This window comes from Chlorocebus sabaeus, chromosome 13 (assembly GCF_047675955.1).
Source record: "Chlorocebus sabaeus isolate Y175 chromosome 13, mChlSab1.0.hap1, whole genome shotgun sequence".
NCBI classification, from domain to species: Eukaryota; Metazoa; Chordata; class Mammalia; order Primates; family Cercopithecidae; genus Chlorocebus; species Chlorocebus sabaeus.
Genome location: NC_132916.1, coordinates 1,979,182 through 1,997,925, shown reverse-complemented (window position 1 = coordinate 1,997,925; position 18,744 = coordinate 1,979,182). Strand labels below are relative to the sequence as shown.

At 46.7% G+C, this 18,744-nt stretch overlaps 1 protein-coding gene across 2 annotated transcripts in view; it reads left to right on the top strand.

Annotated features, from left to right (window-relative positions):
• The window catches only part of SMOC2 (SPARC related modular calcium binding 2), a 216,166-nt gene extending 198,337 nt beyond the window's left edge, over window positions 1-17,829 (top strand). For both annotated transcript variants that reach the window (XM_008007877.3, XM_008007875.3), the window contains exons 10-13: window positions 1,155-1,257; window positions 3,477-3,751; window positions 13,515-13,552; window positions 16,307-17,829. In XM_008007877.3, coding sequence (XP_008006068.1) covers window positions 1,155-1,257; window positions 3,477-3,751; window positions 13,515-13,552; window positions 16,307-16,324 — 434 coding nt within the window. In that variant the 3' untranslated portion in view covers window positions 16,325-17,829. The remainder of the gene's footprint in view (window positions 1-1,154; window positions 1,258-3,476; window positions 3,752-13,514; window positions 13,553-16,306) is intronic.
• The last annotated feature ends 915 nt before the right edge of the window (window positions 17,830-18,744 follow it).

The window sequence follows — 18,744 nt, the reverse complement described above, 5'->3', positions numbered from 1 at the left end:
GTGACTGGGGCAGTAGCGCCGGGAGCAGTCTCAGGAGAAAAGACCCCAGAGAAAGTGGATGGCTTCTTTCAAACGTTATCTTGAATTTGGGGTGGGACGAGTGTCTCAGGCATGGAGCTCAGGGAATGCCTAACCGGTGTGAGAGGAGAGTGGTGTTGAGGGAAGGATGGAGGGGAAAGGCATGCTGCAGAATGTTGGGTGCCTGAATTATTCCCTGATCCCAGAATCCATACACAGTCAGCTCTGGGCTCCAAAGCTATGAGCGCTAAACCCTGCTGCTGACTATTCGCGCCAATGCCGTGGTCTGGACAAGTCCCAGGAGACAGGCCTTGCAGATGCTGACTCTTCACGCTGATGCCATGGTGTGAAAAAGTCCCCAGAAGACAGGCGTTGTGGACGCAGATTGTTCGCACAGATGCCGTGGTGTGGACAAGTCCCCAGGAGACTGGCATTGCGGATGCTCACTGTTCACACAGATGCCGTGGTGTGGACAAGTCCCCAGGAGACTGGCATTGCGGATGCAGACTGTTCGCACCGATGCTGACTGTTTGCGTGGATGCTGTGGTGTGGACAAGTCCCCAGGAGACGGGCGTTGCGGATGCAGACTGTTCGCACCGATGCTGACTGCTTGCGTGGATGCTGTGGTGTGGACAAGTCCCCAGGAGACGGGCGTTGCGGACCTCCTGCTCTTTGCCCTACTGCCTCCTTCAGCTCTGAGAAGCAAGGTGGCTCTGGACGGGTGGGGGTGGCGGTGAATCACAGGCTCTGGCCTCGTTTGCCAGGATGGCCAGCCTCATGTGCTCCCAGCGTGTACTCCATATGTCCAGTGTCCCTAAGCACCCAGTGCCTCTGCTGTCACGCTTGCTGGGTGAGTGACACTGCCCACCTCTGAGTGCAGTTCTGAAGATCAGTGAGACACTAATGCCTGTGAATTTTAGTCTCACGTAATAATTCAAACAATACTGGAATTAATAATAACTATGGCTCAAAATCAATATACATAGCACAATGTGTTTGTGTTTAAACTAGCTCATTAAGATTAAGGTAGCCCAAAATACTCATTTCCAAACACTAAAACAACATTGCCCTGTATTTTAGAGGAAAATCTGTTATGCTTTATGAGTTAACTGTGACAACATACACATGTTTTTCAGGTTGCCCGGGTGCCAAAAAGCATGAGTTTCTGACCAGTATTCTGGACGCGCTGTCCACAGACATGGTCCACGCTGTCTCCGACCCCTCCTCCTCGTCAGGCAGGTACGCTGTGTTCGCTGTGGGACAATGAGTTGGTGGGGTCCCAGAATTCCGGGGAATCTGGAAAGTCTGAACATTACATATTGGCGACCTTCTCAGCTTATTTGGACACAGTAGGGCCTTAAAAAGGAGCCCTCTGCAAACACAGGACGTTGCTTAGCAGGTTTTTCTTGTAGCATGACTAAATCACTGAACGCGCTCCCATTGGGGTACGTGGCCCTGAGCCGTGACTCCTGGGCCTCCATGGGGTAGTAGGCTCTGACCCTGGCCCTGTTGGTGGGGAGTACGGCAGGGGGAGCACCTCCTGCCGAGGGCTCTGTGCTTTGAAATTGCACTTTAGAGTTATCCATTGGATTTTAAATACTTGGAATGACAACGTTTAATTTGAAGTTCTCAAAGTGCAATTATGTTTATTGCAGTAAAATGTACAGCACGTACATTTGCCATCCTAACTACTTTCAGGCGTATGATTCAGTTGTGTCAAAGACATTCACACTGCTCAAAATAGGATTTTTGGAACCCAGAAATGTTCCCTGAGTACATTGTAGACATTCCCGCACTCCTGGACCTGGGGCCTGCAGCACAGTGTAGTGGACTTCAGTGAATTTCCCACCACTCCTCTTTTCCACCCTCTGTAGATCAGCCTCAGGAGAGTGGAAGAACCCCAGGGTTTTACTGCGATGGCGTCTCAAGCATCGGATATTCCCCCTGAACTAGCAATAGTTTATCTGTTTCTTTCAAATAAATTTTGAATGGAGATTTTCACTTTTTTCTTTCGTTAGAATGTTGGCCTTTCTCCCCAGAGCCCCGACACCCAAACCCTTGATGATCTCAGCCTCTTTAGATGACTTTTTTGGTCTCCTGAACTAAAAGCCTCTCTTCTCACTCTCTGTCTGCTAAAGAAGACTTAAGGAAATAAAAAGGCAATGCTAACAGAAAATGTCATGAATGTGTAGGAAATTAAATGTAATAGAGCAGGCCAGGCACGGGGTCTCACACCTGGAATCCAAGCACTTTGGCAGACCAAGGCAGGCGGATCACCTGAGGTCAGGAGTTTGAGACCAGCCTGGCCAACATGGTGAAAACCCATCCATACTAAAAACACAAAACTTAGCCCAGCATGGTGACAGGCACCTGTAATCCCAGCTACTCAGGACACTGAGGCAGGAGAATCACTTGAACCTGGGAGGCAGAGGTTGCAGTAAGCCAAGACCGCACCATTGCACTTCAGCCAAGGCAACAAGAGCAAAAACTCTGTCTCAAAAAAATAAATAAATAAATAAAAAGAAAAAGAAAAAGAAATTTAATGGAGTCAAAATTTACGTAAATTTCAACTTTACATCTTCTATTCTTGGAAAGATTGTTTTTGCAAACTAAACTAAACTGCAAACTAACAACAAAGGCAGTAAATGAATTGCTAACTAAACTAAATTGCAAACTAAACTAAATGCAAACTAAAAGTGAAGGCAGTAAATGGATTGCTATCTGAAAAACTCCTTTGAAAGTTTGAGAAATTGGCAGTGGTGTCGGAGTTCATGGTGTTCTCATACCTGGAAATGCGCAGCTCATCCCAACAGGCAGAATCCAGAGGGCAGCACCTCCAGGAGGGCCTGCCCATGCACACACACACACACCCTCCATCTCAACGAGAAGGTGCATTTCTGCCATTTGGTGCACTTTTAAAGATCTGACTCCCATCCAGACCTTCTAGAAGAGTTTTACTTATTTATGCCCTAAAATATTGAACCTGTCATAATCCAAGGAAAGCTATCTAGTTCCAACTTAAAATGTTTTAGATTTGCATCGTCCGGTATACCTATGACATAAAGGATGTGTAAAAGAATTAAATTTACAGGGCTAGAAAAGCTCAGGGTTCTGGTGTATCGGGTGGGTATAGCTGCATGTGCTGACTTGCCAGTCCTGTGCACACAGAAGCCAGGGTAAGGGGACTTTTGTCCTTCAGGAACAGGCCAACTGCATCTTTGCTGGGCACAAATTCACTGCATCATTTGCAATTTTGAATCCAACCTGAAAAATCTTTGCTAAAAGTGTTCTTCTAAATTACTTATTTAAATTGTTGTATCTGATTACCAATGCTGCAGGCTTAGACACCAGGACCATGAGAACTACAAGCAGGGGTTGTGGGTTTGATGGAAGGACAGTGGCGAGAAAGGGGCAGCTGAGGGGTTTAAGCGTCCTGACAGCGTCTGTGTTCCTTCCAGGCTCTCGGAACCCGACCCCAGTCACACCCTAGAGGAGCGAGTGGTGCACTGGTACTTCAAACTACTCGATAAAAACTCCAGTGGAGACATCGGCAAAAAGGAAATCAAACCCTTCAAGAGGTTCCTTCGCAAAAAATCAAAGCCCAAAAAATGCGTGAAGAAGTTTGTTGAATACTGTGATGTGAATAATGACAAATCCATCTCGGTACAAGAACTGATGGGCTGCCTGGGTGTGGCTAAAGAGGACGGCAAAGCAGACACCAAGAAGCGCCACAGTAAGAGCCTTCCCACCCCCCACCCTGGGCCATGGTCAGGCCCTGAGGCCTGGGAGGTCCGCTTCTCACAAGCACAATTACAGATTGTGTTTATGGCCTGGGGGTGCAAAAAAATCAAATATGCTGTTAAATTGTAGGTCATCTGTTTGCAGGAAAAATAACGATAATTGATGACTCGTGTCATGCCACTTGCCCAGGAGAGCCCAGGCTCAAAGGGCATGAACTCCATGTTGGTTTGCAATGAGCCTTTTCACTGTTCACCATGGTTGGTTTCCCCTAGAATGGATTGTCTTCTGGTATTTGAGGTGCAAGCCTGGGAACCATTGGAATAACTCACCAACCCTGTACCTGAACTCCAACCAAGTGTTCAGGCCAGTTCACAAGACGTAAAATCATTGCTGAGGCCCAGACCAGTCATTCCAATGCTTATAGCAGTTTTACCAATTGAAAATACTTTTTTTTTTGTGGACCTGGCCTACCCACACAACCGTGACAGGAAGCAAGAGAATCCTATGATGGCCAGAGCCCAAGTGTTCTCAGGAGGCAAGCCAGGAAAACCCAGGTCTGACTTTTCAGCTCAGAGACATCACTGTGAGACGCACGCATGCCTTAGATTCCACTGCACATGTGTGTTAGATACTCCTGCATGTGTGTGCTGGATCCCACTTCATGTGTGTGCTAGATCCCCCTTCACATGTGTGCTAGATACTCCTGCACATGTGTGTCAGATCCCCTGTGTGTGTGCTAGATCCCTTGCACATGTGTGCTAGATCCCCCTGCACATCTGTGCTTGATCGCCTCACATGTGTGCTAGATCCCCGTGCACATGTGTGTGCTAGATCCCCTGCGTGTGTGCTAGATCCCTTGCACATGTGTCCTGGATCCCCTGCACATGTGTGCTAGATACCCCTGCACATATGTGCTTGATCACCTCACACGTGTGCGAGATCCCCCTGCATGTGTGTGCTGGATCCCCTCACATGTGTGCGAGATCCCCCTGCAGGTGTGTGTGCTAAATCCCACTGCACGTGTGCCAGATTCCCCTTCATGTGTGTGCTGGATCTCCCTGCCCACTTGTGCTAGATCCCACTGCACATATGTGCTCAATCCCTTGCATGTGTGTGTAGATCCCATATGTATGTGCTAGATCCTGCTGTACACGTATACTGGATTCCACTGCACGTGTGTGCTGGATCTCATTCCACATGTGCATTAGATCTCACTGTCCTTGGGGATCTCTGTTTCCTGATTTGTATAATACTTGCTGGGTAAGGCTAGCAGAGACCTCTCAAATTCCTGTCGTTTATGACTCTTTTATTTGTTGTCAACTTCGGTAACAAATGTGGAAGAGAAAACAAGCTTGAGACTGTGTTGTGGAGGGCTGATTCACCATGGTCTTTAAAATCCTCCTGGCAAGGTGCGGTGGCTCACACCTGTAATCCCAGCACTTTGGGAGGCTGAGGCGGGTGGATCATCTGAGGTCAGGAGTTCAAAACAAGCCTGCCAGCATAGTGAAACCCCATCTCCACTAAAAATATAAAAATTATCTAGGCATAGGGGCTCATATCTGTAATCCCAGCTACTGCAGAGTCCGAGGCACAATTGCTTAAATCTGGGAGGCAGAGGTTGCAGTGAGCTGAGATCATGCCACTGCATTCCAGCCTGGGTGACAGAGTGAGACTCCGTGTTAAAAAGAGAGAGAGGAAAAAAAAAACCCTCCTGTGTTTGAAGCTCAGCTGTGAGACAGGGGCCCTTTGATCTGACCTGGACTGAGGGTTCCTGGAGGAGGCAGTGACCATCGTCTGCCTCCTCTTCTCGGTGTCCTAGTGCTTGTCACGACAGTCACTCAGTGCTATTCAACCAAATTAGGGACAGCCTAGATCTGTGTCATGGTGAAGCACTTCCTACTAATTGCTCTGTGAAAAGTCAGCTCTGAAAAATTAAGCTCTATTTTGAAGCTTTCTGTGTAGGGCCTTTGTGGTTAATGCACATCCTGCCCCACAGCGTATTCACAGGAGAGTAGATGGCTATACCTATGGCTGCCTCCGTTCACTCTGTTTGCAGGAGGCTGCCCTCTGTGCTGGCCCAGTCATCCAATGAGGTCAGAGAATCCTCAGTTATGTTCAATGTTCTGTCTCCATCAAGGATTCTTTGGCAAGTGTGGGAGGAGTTCGCCTCTAACATGACAAAAAAGAAAAGAAATCACTCTGGGCTGATCAACTCTGATGCATGAAGGCAGCAAATGCCCACTCACCGCTGTGGGAAGAGGGGCACTAAACATGCTGCCACAGTCTGGCAAGGCTCATCATCCAATATCCAATCCCACTTCATGGCTCAAGACTTCATTTCATTTTCACAGCCATCCTCTGGGGGATGAGGTCGCAGACAGATGCTGCCAACCCTGACACTTGCAGACAAGGACACACAGGCACTGCAGTCATCAGCACTTTGATCTGAGTCTTCCTCAGCAGTGCTGCATGCAGCAAGGGCAGTGCTGTTGGAAATCATCCACTGTGCTGGGCTGCACTTCCTGTTAGGGCTCCTTCACCCACACTGGGGTACACCTGCAACCCTGCAGGCATTTGGATGGATAACCAAGAATGCCCATTCTCAGTAGTTGCCCATGTGTGATTTTGTCCTTGCGTTTCCCTTTCTCTGTATTCAGTACCTGCCCATTGGGTTTCCTGGGCACTTCTGTCTTACTGCCACCTGATACTGCTTTTGGCTTCTTGGACTGGGACTGTGTCTTAGTCCACTTTATGTGCTATAACAGAATACCATGGATGGGGTAACCTATGAACACAAATGTATTAGCTCATGGATCTAGAGGCTGGGCAGTCCAAGATTGTGGAATCAGCATCTGGTGAGGGCCTTTGTGCTCTGTCATCCCCAAATGGAAGGGCAAAGGGAAGGTGACAAAGAGAGAGAAAGCAAGGGGGGCCAAACACATTCTTTCCTAGGAGCTCATTCCCAAGATAATGGCATTCACCTGTTCAGAGGGCAGAGTCCTCATAATGCAGACCTCTTAAGCCTCCCAACGCCTCTGCATTTGGGATTGAGTTTCCAGCACATGAACTTTGGGCTCACCTTTAGACCATAACAAGCTGCTTTCTTCACTTTTTTCTCTTATTTTGGTCCTTGCTCAGTATCCCAAAAGACAAATGGTATATTGCTCTTTGAGACTTAAAATCTACCAGCAGGGTCCACATGGGAGGCCTGGGGGAGTGATGGGGAGATGGAGAGCAGGTGGCTGTCAGATTAGCAGCTGGAGCCAGGGAACCATGGTGTCCCTCACCCCTGATGATTCCACATAGGGAAGATGAACACCCACTCAGCAATTCACGAAGGGAGCTGCTCACATTCTGTTGTTGCCCTATCTGCACGTGATGAGTGACACCTTGTGGCACCTGGGGGTTTCCTGTGTAGCTCCTCCTCCATTATGGAAGCCAGTCTCTGCATTTCTATAGAAGGCTAATTTTTATGGTTATAGTGAGAAAATTAAGGATGGACAGAGCCAAGTGTAGATCTGTTTTTGACCTTTTAATCTTCTTCCATGCCTGGATGGTACAGGCTGGTCTTTTCTTTGCAAGGGCTCCTTCCTGTTCGCCGTTGTCAGGTGGCTTGAGTAGCACCCAAAACTTAAGCCACATATGGCCTCTGCCCTCCTCAGCCTGGTGCTACAGGGTCATGTGGTCCATGGCCCTTGCTGGGGCAGATTCCTGTCTACTGATTTCTTCAATTAAACTGAAGTAAATATAGACTCTTTGTGAGAGGGGTTGGTGAGTTCCGGTTTGTGAGGGGATGGGTGAGTTCCGGTTTGTGAGGGGATGGGTGAGTTCCGGTTTGTGAGGGGGTGGGTGAGTTCCGGTTTGTGAGGAGGGTGGGTGAGTTCCGGTTTGTGAGGGGTGGGTGAGTTCCGGTTTGTGAGGGTGGTGGGTGAGTTCCGGTTTGTGAGGGGGGTGGATGAGTTCCGGTTCGTGAGGGGAGTGGATGAGTTCTGGTTCGTGAGGGGAGTGGGTGAGTTCTGGTTCGTGAGGCGGGTGGGTGAGTTCCGGTTTGTGAGGGGAGTGGGTGAGTTCCAGTTTGTGAGGGGTGGGTGAATTCCAGTTTGTGAGGGGAGTGGATGAGTTCCGGTTTGTGAGGGGAGTGGGTGAGTTCCGGTTTGTGAGGGGAGTGGGTGAGTTCTGGTTTGTGAAGGGTGGGTGAATTCCAGTTTGTGAGGGCGGTGGGTGAGTTCCAGCAATTGGTGAGTTTTCAAGTAGAGTAATTGGGCCCAGAGCTGTGATTATGGTGACAGAATTTTGAAAATTTCGGGATCAAATTATTTCAAGATAGATTCACAGCAGTTAAGAAGATAGTTTCCTGGAGGCCCTGTTCCTATGCTACTCTTCCAGAGGAACCCATAGCTCCCCGCATCCTGCACCACCTGCAGGACGCAGCTCAGACTGTGTGTGTGTGTGGTATGTGTGTGTGGTGTGTGTATAAATATGGGGTGTGTGTGTATATGTTGTGTGTGGGGGATGGTTTGTGTGTGTGTGGTGTGCAGTGTGCAGGGGGTGTGCATGGTGTGTATGTAAGGTGTGTGGTGTGTAAACACTAGCATTGGCGTTCTGGGCTGGATCAAGGTCTGTTAGGGCAAATGTCTGGCATTCGTCTATGCGTCCTACTATTTTAAAACATAGTATATTGATAGGAAATTTGAGGTGTCATTTGGCAAACAGATCAGGAGACAATTAAAAGATAATTTGTTACTCACAGATCCGAAGGAGAGGAGGCCATGCTGTGCTGTGGGAGGCCACATGGGAGGCACCAGGGTCAGCCAAGAGACAGAGGAAGTGAGAGACTGGGTCTGAGCCCTTATCATGATTTCCCAGGAAGGCTTGCCTGTAAATGAGGTGGCCAGGTTATAGGCTGGGTGAGGATGGAGGTTGTAGGCTGGGTGAGGGTAGAGGTTGTAGGGTGGGTGAGGATAGAAGTTGTAGGTTCGGTGAGGGTGAAAGTTATAGGATGGGTGAGGGAGGAGGTTGTAGGTTTGGTAAGGGTGGAGGTTGTAGGTTGGGTGAGGGTGGAGGTTGTAGGCTGGGTGAGGGCAGAGGTTGTAGCCTGAATGAGGGTGGAGGTTGTAGGCTGGATGAGGGTGTTGGTTGTTGTCTGGGTGAGGGTGGAGGTTGTAGGTTGGGTGAAGGTGGAGGTTGTAGGTTGGGTGAGGATAGAGGTTGTTGGCTGGGTGAGGGTGGAGGTTGTAGGTTGGGTGAAGGTGGAGGTTGTAGGTTGGGTGAGGATAGAGGTTGTTGGCTGGGTGAGGGTGGAGGTTGTAGGTTGAGTGAGGGTAGAGATTGTAGGTTGAGTGAGGGTGGGTGTTATAGGGTTGGTGAGGTTGTAGATTATAGGCTGGGTGAGGGTGGAGGTTGTTGTCTGAATGAGGATGGAGGTTGTTGGCTGGGTGAGAGTGGAGGTTGTAGGTCAGCCTGAATAGGAAAGGCTGCTCCTCACTGTCTCTGGGGATGGGCTAACTCAGAGGGCAGCCTCTTCAGCATAAGCAGGGTTCAGATGTCAAAGCATTAGATAAAGGAAGTGAAAGTCATGGTTAATATACCCACTCTCCAAGGAACTAGCCCATGGATTGGGTTCTGATAGAAGGATATGAGTCCCTCATGAGCAAACTAAATCCCCTAGACAGTCTCTTGGGAAGGTGGCAGCATACAGACAACTGTTGTGAGCCGCATATCCTGATTTGGAAAGGTGGTCAGGTCCTTCTCGGACGGGTCCACATTGCTCTCTGCTAAGGCTGAGCAGGACCCTGGTGTTGAAGGATACATGGAGTTCTCAGTAGCTCTGGGAGAAAGCCCTGGGAGGAAATGTTTTTTCCTTGCATATATTGATAGACTGAAATGAAGGTGACCTTTATGAGTCATGACCTTCCATGGGTCATGCTTCACACAAGTGACTACAGAATCACAATGGCTTAGGACCCAAGCATTTCCTTCTGGTTTACATAGCATAAAGGCTGTGGGTTGCCACCATGCTGCCCTGGGTGGGAATGCAGTTCAGCACAGGTCAGCACAGGTCAGCACAGGTCAGCACAGGTCTTGGGGAGATGTGGCAGAGAAGCATGAGAGGCTGAGCCACTTGCACAGCCACAGGGGAGGCGGATGCTCGGAGATGGTACCTCTCAGACTCCCACCTTCCAAAGGCTCAAGCCACAGTGTGGGGCAGGGAAGGGGCATGGATGGGCTGGAGTGCTTAGACCCTGGCAAGGAAGAATGGATGGATGGTGGAGCACAACGTGATCTCTTCTGATGCCATCATCTGAGGTGAAAAGTTTAAGTTGCTGCAGAAGTTTGAATTATCTTCTTTAGATCCCTCTGAATAATCTGATATGTCTCAGTGTTATTGTCTTCTTAGTAATCAAGAAGAAAGCATATGATCGCTCCTAGCAAAATAAACTGCAATTTGGCAAAAGAGGCAATTTGGTCATGGTCAAAAATGAACATTGTGGTCTCGGATACATATTTAGCTGATTTTGCAGCCCTTTCATTTTCCTTACGGAATTTTCCTTTTTTCTGACTTAAAAAAATTCATTATCAGTCATATGTTTTCTACTCTATATAGTTTGTAATAGCAAAAAGTCAGAAAAACCTTAAGATCCAGGAAGAAATTAGCGAGAACATTCTAAATATCCACATTGCTACTAAGTTTTTTTGTTTCCTGTATTTTTGCTCACTACTGAACAGCACACTTTTTATTCTAAAAAATACGAGAAATAAGTCAGGCGCAGTGGCTTACGCTTGTAATCCCAGCACTTTGGGAGGCCAAGGCCACCAGGTCAGGAGTTTGAGACCATTCTGGCCAACATGGTGAAACCCCGTCTCTACTAAAAGTACAATAATTAGCTAGGCATGGTGGTGCGAGCCTGTAATCCCAGCTATTCGGGAGGCTGAGGCAGGAGAATCGCTTGAATCTGGGAGTCGGAGGTTGCAGTGAGCCGAGATTGCGCCATTGCACTCCAGTCTGGGTGGCAGAGTCAGACCCCATCCTCCCTGGCAAAAAAAAAAAAAAAGAAAGAAAAAAAGAATATTAACTTTTTTTTAAATAACCTCCAGCATATCCCAGGATTTTTATATGCCTCCAGCATAGCCCAGGAGCCTCGGCTGCTTCTCTGAGTGAGACGGTTGGAAGGATGGGTGGACAGGGCAGAGCACACCCCGCCTCCAGCATAGCCCATATAAATTTCTTTTTATAACTTTTTTTATAACTTTAATCTACAACTACTTCCTTTTATAACTTTACAGCTACTTCTAACTCCAAGGGAGAATTCTGTTAATCAGCAAACAATCCAACAAAAAACTGGCAATTGTTGAATAGCCAAATTGACTCAGAATAGACTCAAAGTATCACTCTAATACTATTTAAATTTGAACTGTTGGCTGAAAAGCCTGTTTTTTTCCTGTAAAGTAATCATTTCAGTCAAGACAAGTAGATGAGCAGCAATATTCATTTGGGCACTTAGACTATTAAAACCAGCTATTTAAAAAAATCATAGATTTAGCCACTGCTTAATGTTTTTGCAATTTACCTAATATGCTTGTTTCGTACCTTTTCATACTGTGTTTCTACTTGCGTTATGGCAAGGGAAGACAGTTTGAAAACAGAACAATTTTGCTCTTTACTCCATGTTTTTTATTGAGTGGATAGAAATCAACAGTTAATCAAGGAATATGGAAAGAAGGTTGCTTCCCTCATCTGTTGATTCATTTGAAAACTATTGACCAAGTGCTTTCTGCTCTAGACATTGACAGAATAACAGTAAACACACAGAAATCTGTGTCCCTTTTGGGATTACACTTTGGTGTGGAAGCAAGTCATCAGATAAATAGGAAACCCCACAGCACAATAGGGGTTACTTGTGGAGGAGGCAGAAGGGAGGGTCAGGAGGCCTGGAACGTTAGATGGGGACGGGGAGGAGGCCCTGCAAGGTGAGATTGACTGGAGACTGGAGGAGCAGAGGAGAACCAAGGGTCATCCAGTAGAGTGCGGCCTGCAGAGGATGGCAAGAGTGCCATGCCCAGCAAGCCCCAGAGGTGGGGAGAAATTGGGCACTGGAGGGGAGCAGGCATCCTGAGTGATGTGGTGCCACATGGGTGAACGGGGCAGAGCACACCCCGCCTCCAACATAGCCTAGAAGCCTCTGGCTGCTTCTCTGAGTGAGGCTGTTGGAAGGATGGGTGGACGGGGCAGAGCACATCCCCCCTCCAGCATAGCCCAGGAGCCTCTGGCTGCTTCTCTGAGTGAGGCTGTTGGAAGGATGGGTGGAATGTTATAGAGGACCCCTGGTTGCCATGTCTGTGTCGACAACAGATGGGAAGGGCTGAAGGAGGAGAGTGGTGAGGCGTCTGCTTGGGTCCACGTGGGAGAGGCAGGAGGTTCTGGCCATGGAACAGCGTGTACTACGAGGGTTGGACTCTGGATAGACTCTGGGTGTAGAGCCCGAGGGATTTGCTCCCAGATGAGATGAGAAAGGTAGGAGAAGAGAGGCATGATCATGACTCCAAAAGTTTGTCCTGAGCAGCTCAAGAATGGGGTTACTGTGTCCTGAGAATAGAATACGTCAGAAAGTAGGTTTGCAAGGGAAGATAATGAGTCCAGCTGGGTCCTGTTTCTTTTGAGCTGCCTATTGAATGAAAATCCACATGGATAATGAAGCTGGATCTGATCATCTGGACTGAGGAGAGAAAGAGGTCCATGCTGAAGATTACAGCAATTTGTATCCTTGGAGCTGTCAGGAAATAGAGTATTTAAAATCTTGAGACCAACTGAGCCCACTAGTGAGTGGGTGAAACTGGATAAGGGATGAGGATGCTGAAGCCCCTGGGGGGCTTCCCAGAGGTTTCCGTCTAGACGCAAGTGTGGAAGCTGAGCTGAGAGCAGGAAGGAGAGTTCCCCGGGAAGCTCCGCTGTGCAGGGGCGGTAAAGCCAGGAGACAGACAGCACAGCTCCCTCCGGCTTTGACTCTACTCGAAGCTTTGGAAAAAACTATTTTGAGTCAAACACTTTCATTTCTCCGGGTTTTAATATAGAAGCAAAAGACTTCAAAGAGCCCTAGTTGCGGCATTGCTGATGGCTTTGCTCCCGGCACCCCAGGGACGTGAACCCCCTCCTTCTGGGGAAAGGTTGAGAAACATCTAGAATTCAGTTCTCCAGAGAAGGTGGATTGACCTTAGAGTTTGGGGTAAAGTAAAACATTCTTCTAAGGCTGCACTAGAGAATCTGTGTTGTTAGAAAGTACTTACATAGTAACTTTCGAATCCATTACTCATAATTTATGTTCAATGCATATATAGTTAGCTCTTCTGTGGATTCAAGCAAACTTGCATCAAAAATTCTCAGAGAACAAAAAAGATACAAATAAAAAACAATGTAGTATGTAGCAACTATTTACACAGCGTTAACATTGCACTAAGCATTTTAAGTAGTCTATCGATTATTTGAAGTACATAGGAGGATGTGTTTATATTGTATTAAAATATTACATGATACTCTATAAGAAACTTGAGAATTGGAGGATTTGGGTTTGCGGGAGTCCTGGAGCCAATCCCTTCTGGATGCTGAGGAATGACTGTATGCATTTGTTTTTCATGTAAATGAGTTTGCCAACTGATAACGCCTTCCTAAAGTGATGTGGACTCCTTCCTGAAATTATGTTGAACCTTTCATTAAATAATGAATCTCTGATTTTTAATAATATATATTTTTTTCCTGCCAGCCCCCAGAGGTAATGCTGAAAGTACGTCTAATAGACAGGTAAGTATGTTTATATTTTACTCCTAACCATTTCCTTTTTTAATTATAAACAATAACAATGCAGAGTTATGTAGATTTGCAATGGCCAGTGCCTTCCAGGAAAAGAAATAATTCAAGGGAGGCAAGCTTACTGTCTACCCCCTGTGGGGACTAAAGCAGTCTTACAGAATTCTATCCAAAATCACCAACTTGTTAATTGAAAAAGTTTATTATTTGAACTTTCAATTATTAAGAAAAATTTCTGAGTTCCCTTGTTTGGTAGATTTTTTTTTTTTTTTTTTTTAAGAGAAGGAGTTTTGCCATGTTGCCCAGGCTAGTCTTGAACTCATAGGCTCAAGCAGTCCACCTGGGATTACAGGTGTGAGCCACTGTGCCTGGCTGAATTTTTTCAAGCAGTTGTCTGAGGGTTTGTAATTTGGTTCCTGCATTTTATCAGGGAGGTTGCAGGAACAGGAGGCATCCTTCATACATGGGTGAATTTGTTTCTTTTTGGGGTCCCAGCAAGAGAAGCGTTGGGCTCCAAAAGGTACTTTCAGCTCCTGCTGTGTGTTCACAAACATGTGTTTGTGTTTGTGGTTCTCCCTCTCAATTTGCAAGTAAAGGATGCGATGGTGGTGTCCTCCAGCACCCAAAGCCGCAACCTATCCCATGTCAAGAACATTTTCCAGACGATAAACATGAGTGGGTTCATGTCTCTCTCCTTCAAAGCCAGGGCAAAATCCTCACTTCTTTGCTACCACGAGTCAATTTGTGATTTATTTTGCCTGCACCTGTTTGATGTCAGGTTGACATTTCCTAAGGCAAGCCCCTGTATTTGTTGTGGGTTTAAGTGGAGGCGGCCAGCACACACCTTGGATGTAATTTAAAACCATTTCATGAGGAAAGATGTGTGATACGTTTTCCTTTGTTTAGCAAATGTTTATGGTTTTAACTTTAAATCTCACCGCAAATCACTTACACTTTAAAACAGGGCTGGTCTGAAAGTAATTACCCTCCCTGAGTGCCAAGACCTCCAGAAGTTGTTTTCATTCAAGAACGGCAATCACTGTACTCATGCGCTGCTCCACGCATATTAAATGAACTCAGTTCAAAGCACACGCCTCCTGCTTCAGCTCTTTTTTTCCAAAGTGAGAAACGGAAGGAGCTTCCCCTTTTTTTTTTTTTTTTTTTTTTTTTTTTTTTTTTTTTTTTTTTTTTTTTTTTGTGGGAGGGGGACGGAGTCTCGCTCTGTCACCAGGCTGGAGTGCAGTGGAGCAATCTCGGCTCACTGCAAGCTCCGCCTCCCGGGTTTACGCCATTCTCCTGCCTCAGCCTCCTACAGCCGCCCGCCACCACGCCTGGCTAATTTTTTGTATTTTTAGTAGAGACGGAGTTTCACCGTGTTAGCCAGGGTGGTCTCGATCTCCTGACTTCGTGATCCGCCCGCGTCGGCCTCCCAAAGTGCTGGGATTACAGGCTCCCCTCCTTTTATAGTGCCTGAGTGGACACGCGGACCTCCATGCCTTTCATTTTGTGGCTATTTCTGCAGACTACGATACTGGGATTGATCCTAACGGGCAAGCCAATTGCGGCTCCTACCGGCCGTGGCCATTGAAGGTCACCATGTTTCTTTGAAGCATCTCAGAGAACAACATGGTGCCGGCCAGTCAGGGTTTCCCTGTATGCATGGCCCAGACAGGAACTATCAAAAGAAGGGATCACAGGAGGGTGATGATGCTAACGTGGAATCTAGAGGAGCTATTTCCTGATCTCTTCAGCTTCCACTGCAACTCCAGAGTAATCAGAGATGTTATTAAATAAGTTAAGATGTTAGTCCACCTTCTCCTCCAGCAATCCTGACCATCTTTAATGACTGGTAAAATACTTTGACAGGTTGTCTTTATGCACAACGAATTTAAACCTCAAGTTTAGTGTAGGAGATGGGTTTGTCTTCTCACCTCTTCAGATCTTTATCAAGGGGAATAAAAGCCAACTCAGAAACCTCCTAAACTTTAAAATTTATTTATTTAAATAGTAAAACAGAAGAATAGATCAACATTTGTAAGAATTGGCCCTCTCGGAAAACTGAGTCTAGGAGATTGTATATTACTTTTCTTTTTCATTCTAAATTACTTTTAATGGAAAGTCAAGGTGCTGAGTTACTGTTGTTTATCATTATAATCAGCAAACTTTTTAAGTTGGATTTCTTCTTAAAGAGGTAAAATAGTGAACAAAAGAGATAAAAAGGAAAATTAAGAATCAACTATGCCTTTATCAAATTTGAAGCATAAGTTATAGTATTAAAATTATTTTTGCATAATCAAGGTGATAAGACATTCTGGAAAACATTTAATGTATTCAGTACTTAAAATATTTACAGTGGATGTTACTTTTTTGAAATGATATAGTTTTCCCAATATTTCTATCATGTCAAGGAAGGAAAGCGTTAAAAAGTTACCAGTGTCCAAAATGTCTTCATCATTTCTCATTCATCCTCACACCTCACACAACCTGCCCAGCCCTCTTTGGTTCAGTTCATTCCCGGAAATGTCTTCATCATTTCTCATTCATCCTCACACCTCACACAACCTGCCCAGCCCTCTTTGGTTCAGTTCATTCCCGGAAATGTCTTCATCGTTTCTCATTCATCCTCACACCCCACACAACCTGCCCAGCCCTCTTTGGTTCAGTTCATTCCCGGAAGCCACTTAGTCTTCTCAGATGAGGGACACACACCTCTGAATATAATGTCTCTTTTTTGTCTTTTCTTTTCAGCCAAGGAAACAAGGATAAATGGCTCCCACAGCGAAGGCAGTTCCTAGACACGTGGGAAATCCCCTCACCAACGAGCAATTAAGAAAACAGAAACAGAAACACGTAGTATTTGCACTTTGTACTTTAAATGTAAATTCACTTTGTAGAAATGAGATATTTAAACAGACTGTTTTAATCTGTGAAAACGGAGAGCTGGCTTCAGAAGATTAATCACATACAATGTATGTGTCCTCTTTTGACCTTGGAAATCTGTATGTGGTGGAGATGTATTTGAATGCATTTAGGCTTAATTTCTTCGCCTTCCACATGTTAACAGTAGAGCTCTAGGCACTCTGGTTGCAATCCTATGGCTTTCCCTAACCCCTGCAGTCACTTCCAGACGGCTGTGCTTACAGCATTGTGGAATCATGTTGGAAGCTCCACATTTCCATGGAAGGTTGTGATGTACGGTTGACCCTTCAGGCAGTTAATATACACGGGCTGGTTTGTTTCTTGGGGTTTTCTGTTAGTTTGTCTTGTTTTGCTTTCCAGAGATCTTGCTCGAACAATGAATCACGCAACCACTAAAGCTATCCAGTTAAGTACAGGTAGTTCCCCTGGAGGAAATACTATTTCCAAACTGTCTTTGGTGTGACACTTTGGCTCAAAGGATGTTTGCTTTTCCATTTTAAGCTTCTGTTTGAGTTTTGCCCTGGGGCTCGAGCGAGTCCTGGAGAGTCGCTCCTGATGGTGGGAGGCTCCCTAGGAGGGGCCCATCCTTCCAAAATGTAAAGCCAGTCACAGTGTGACTGAGCTAGCCAACAGGCTTGTCTGCTGGGTTTTTCTCCTACACGATCCTCCTACCTGGTCCACCCCAGGGCTACCGGAAGGTAAAGTCTTCACCTGAACCAATTATGAGCAGTCTCCTTACTGAAGGCACAGCCAGATCCATGGTGCCCCCTGGGCTGGTGTTGGCAGCCGGGGAGAAATGCCTGCGGGTCCCCACGGTTCCTTTCTGCTTTTCTGAACGCATCAAGGGTACAAGAACTTGCCAATGGGAAATTCATCTGAGTGGCACTGGCAGAGAAGGATAGGAGCGGAATGCCCACACGGTGACTAACGGAACTGGCCTGTGTGCACAGCCAGCTGCCCCGCTCAGGCCTGGGTCCGGAGCTCAGGGCGCCCTCTGTCTGTAGGAACTGTTTGGAGGACAGTCTGAGAGTGGAAACTTCCATGTGATTCTATCTCGGCTCAGACTGTTGGTTGGAGAAACATCTTCGAGGCCCCAAATCCCCTGAGACGTGCCTTGTAGAATGACGTTTGTGAGGTTGGGATGCTTGTGGAGCATCGCATAAGGCTTCTTCCTTATTTAAACTGTGCAAGGTAAAAATCAAGCCTTTGGAGCCACAGAACCAGCTCAAGTACATGCCAATGTTGTTTAAGAAACAGTTATGATCCTAAACTTTTTGGATAATCTTTTGTATTTCTGACCTTTGAATTTAATCATTTTTCTTAGATTAAAATAAAATATGCTATTAAAACTATGTTAGTCTTTTTTTTTTTTCCAACTAAATGCAGATTTTGATAATTGCTTAATTGTACAGGTGTCCACTGTAAGGGAGGGAAAGATGAGGGCTCTGGGCAGAAAGAATGGGAATCCTGGCTGTGTCCCTGAGTGGGGTGTGACTTTAGACATGACCCCTCAGTTCCCCCTCTGGGATGCGGGGATGCTGGTGGCATGCATGAACCTCCTCCTTCCACACATGGGAAGAGAATTATGTGAGTTGTTAATGTATGCAAAGTGCTTGGAACCTGCACCCCAGGTGTGCCACGTACACGTGTTTGCCCTGACCGTGTGGAAGGTCATCTTTCCGTGAGTCTTAACTCCACACTGCCCAGTGCTGCTGACGTCACCCAGTGCTATAGGAAACTTCAGAAGAAACAAAAAGAGTGCCTTATTTTGATTAAAGCCGGTGGCCGGGCACAGTGGCTCATGCCTGTATTCCCAGCACTTTGAGAGCCCGAGGCGGGTGTATCATTTGAGGTCAGGAGTTTGAGACCAGCCTGGCCAATCTGGTGAAACCCCATCTCTACTGAAAATACAAAAATTAGCTGGACATGGTGGCAGGTGCCTGCAATCCCAGCTACTTGGGAGGCTGAGGCAGGAGAATCGCTTGAACCTGCAAGGGAGAGATTGCCAGTGACCTGAGATCATGCCATTGCAGTCCAGCCTGGGCAATAGAATGAGACTCAGTCTCAAAAAAAAAAAAAAAAAAAAAAAGCTGGTGCTTTTCTCCAAGTTAACACAACTAGAAGCCTGAGGATGCCTTGATCTGCCCCTCCCCCACACCCCACATTCCCCTCCCCCACACCCCACATTCCCCTCCCCCACACCCCACACCCCACATTCCCCTCCCCGGCACCTCGCATTCCTCTCCCCCACACCCCGCCCCCCTACA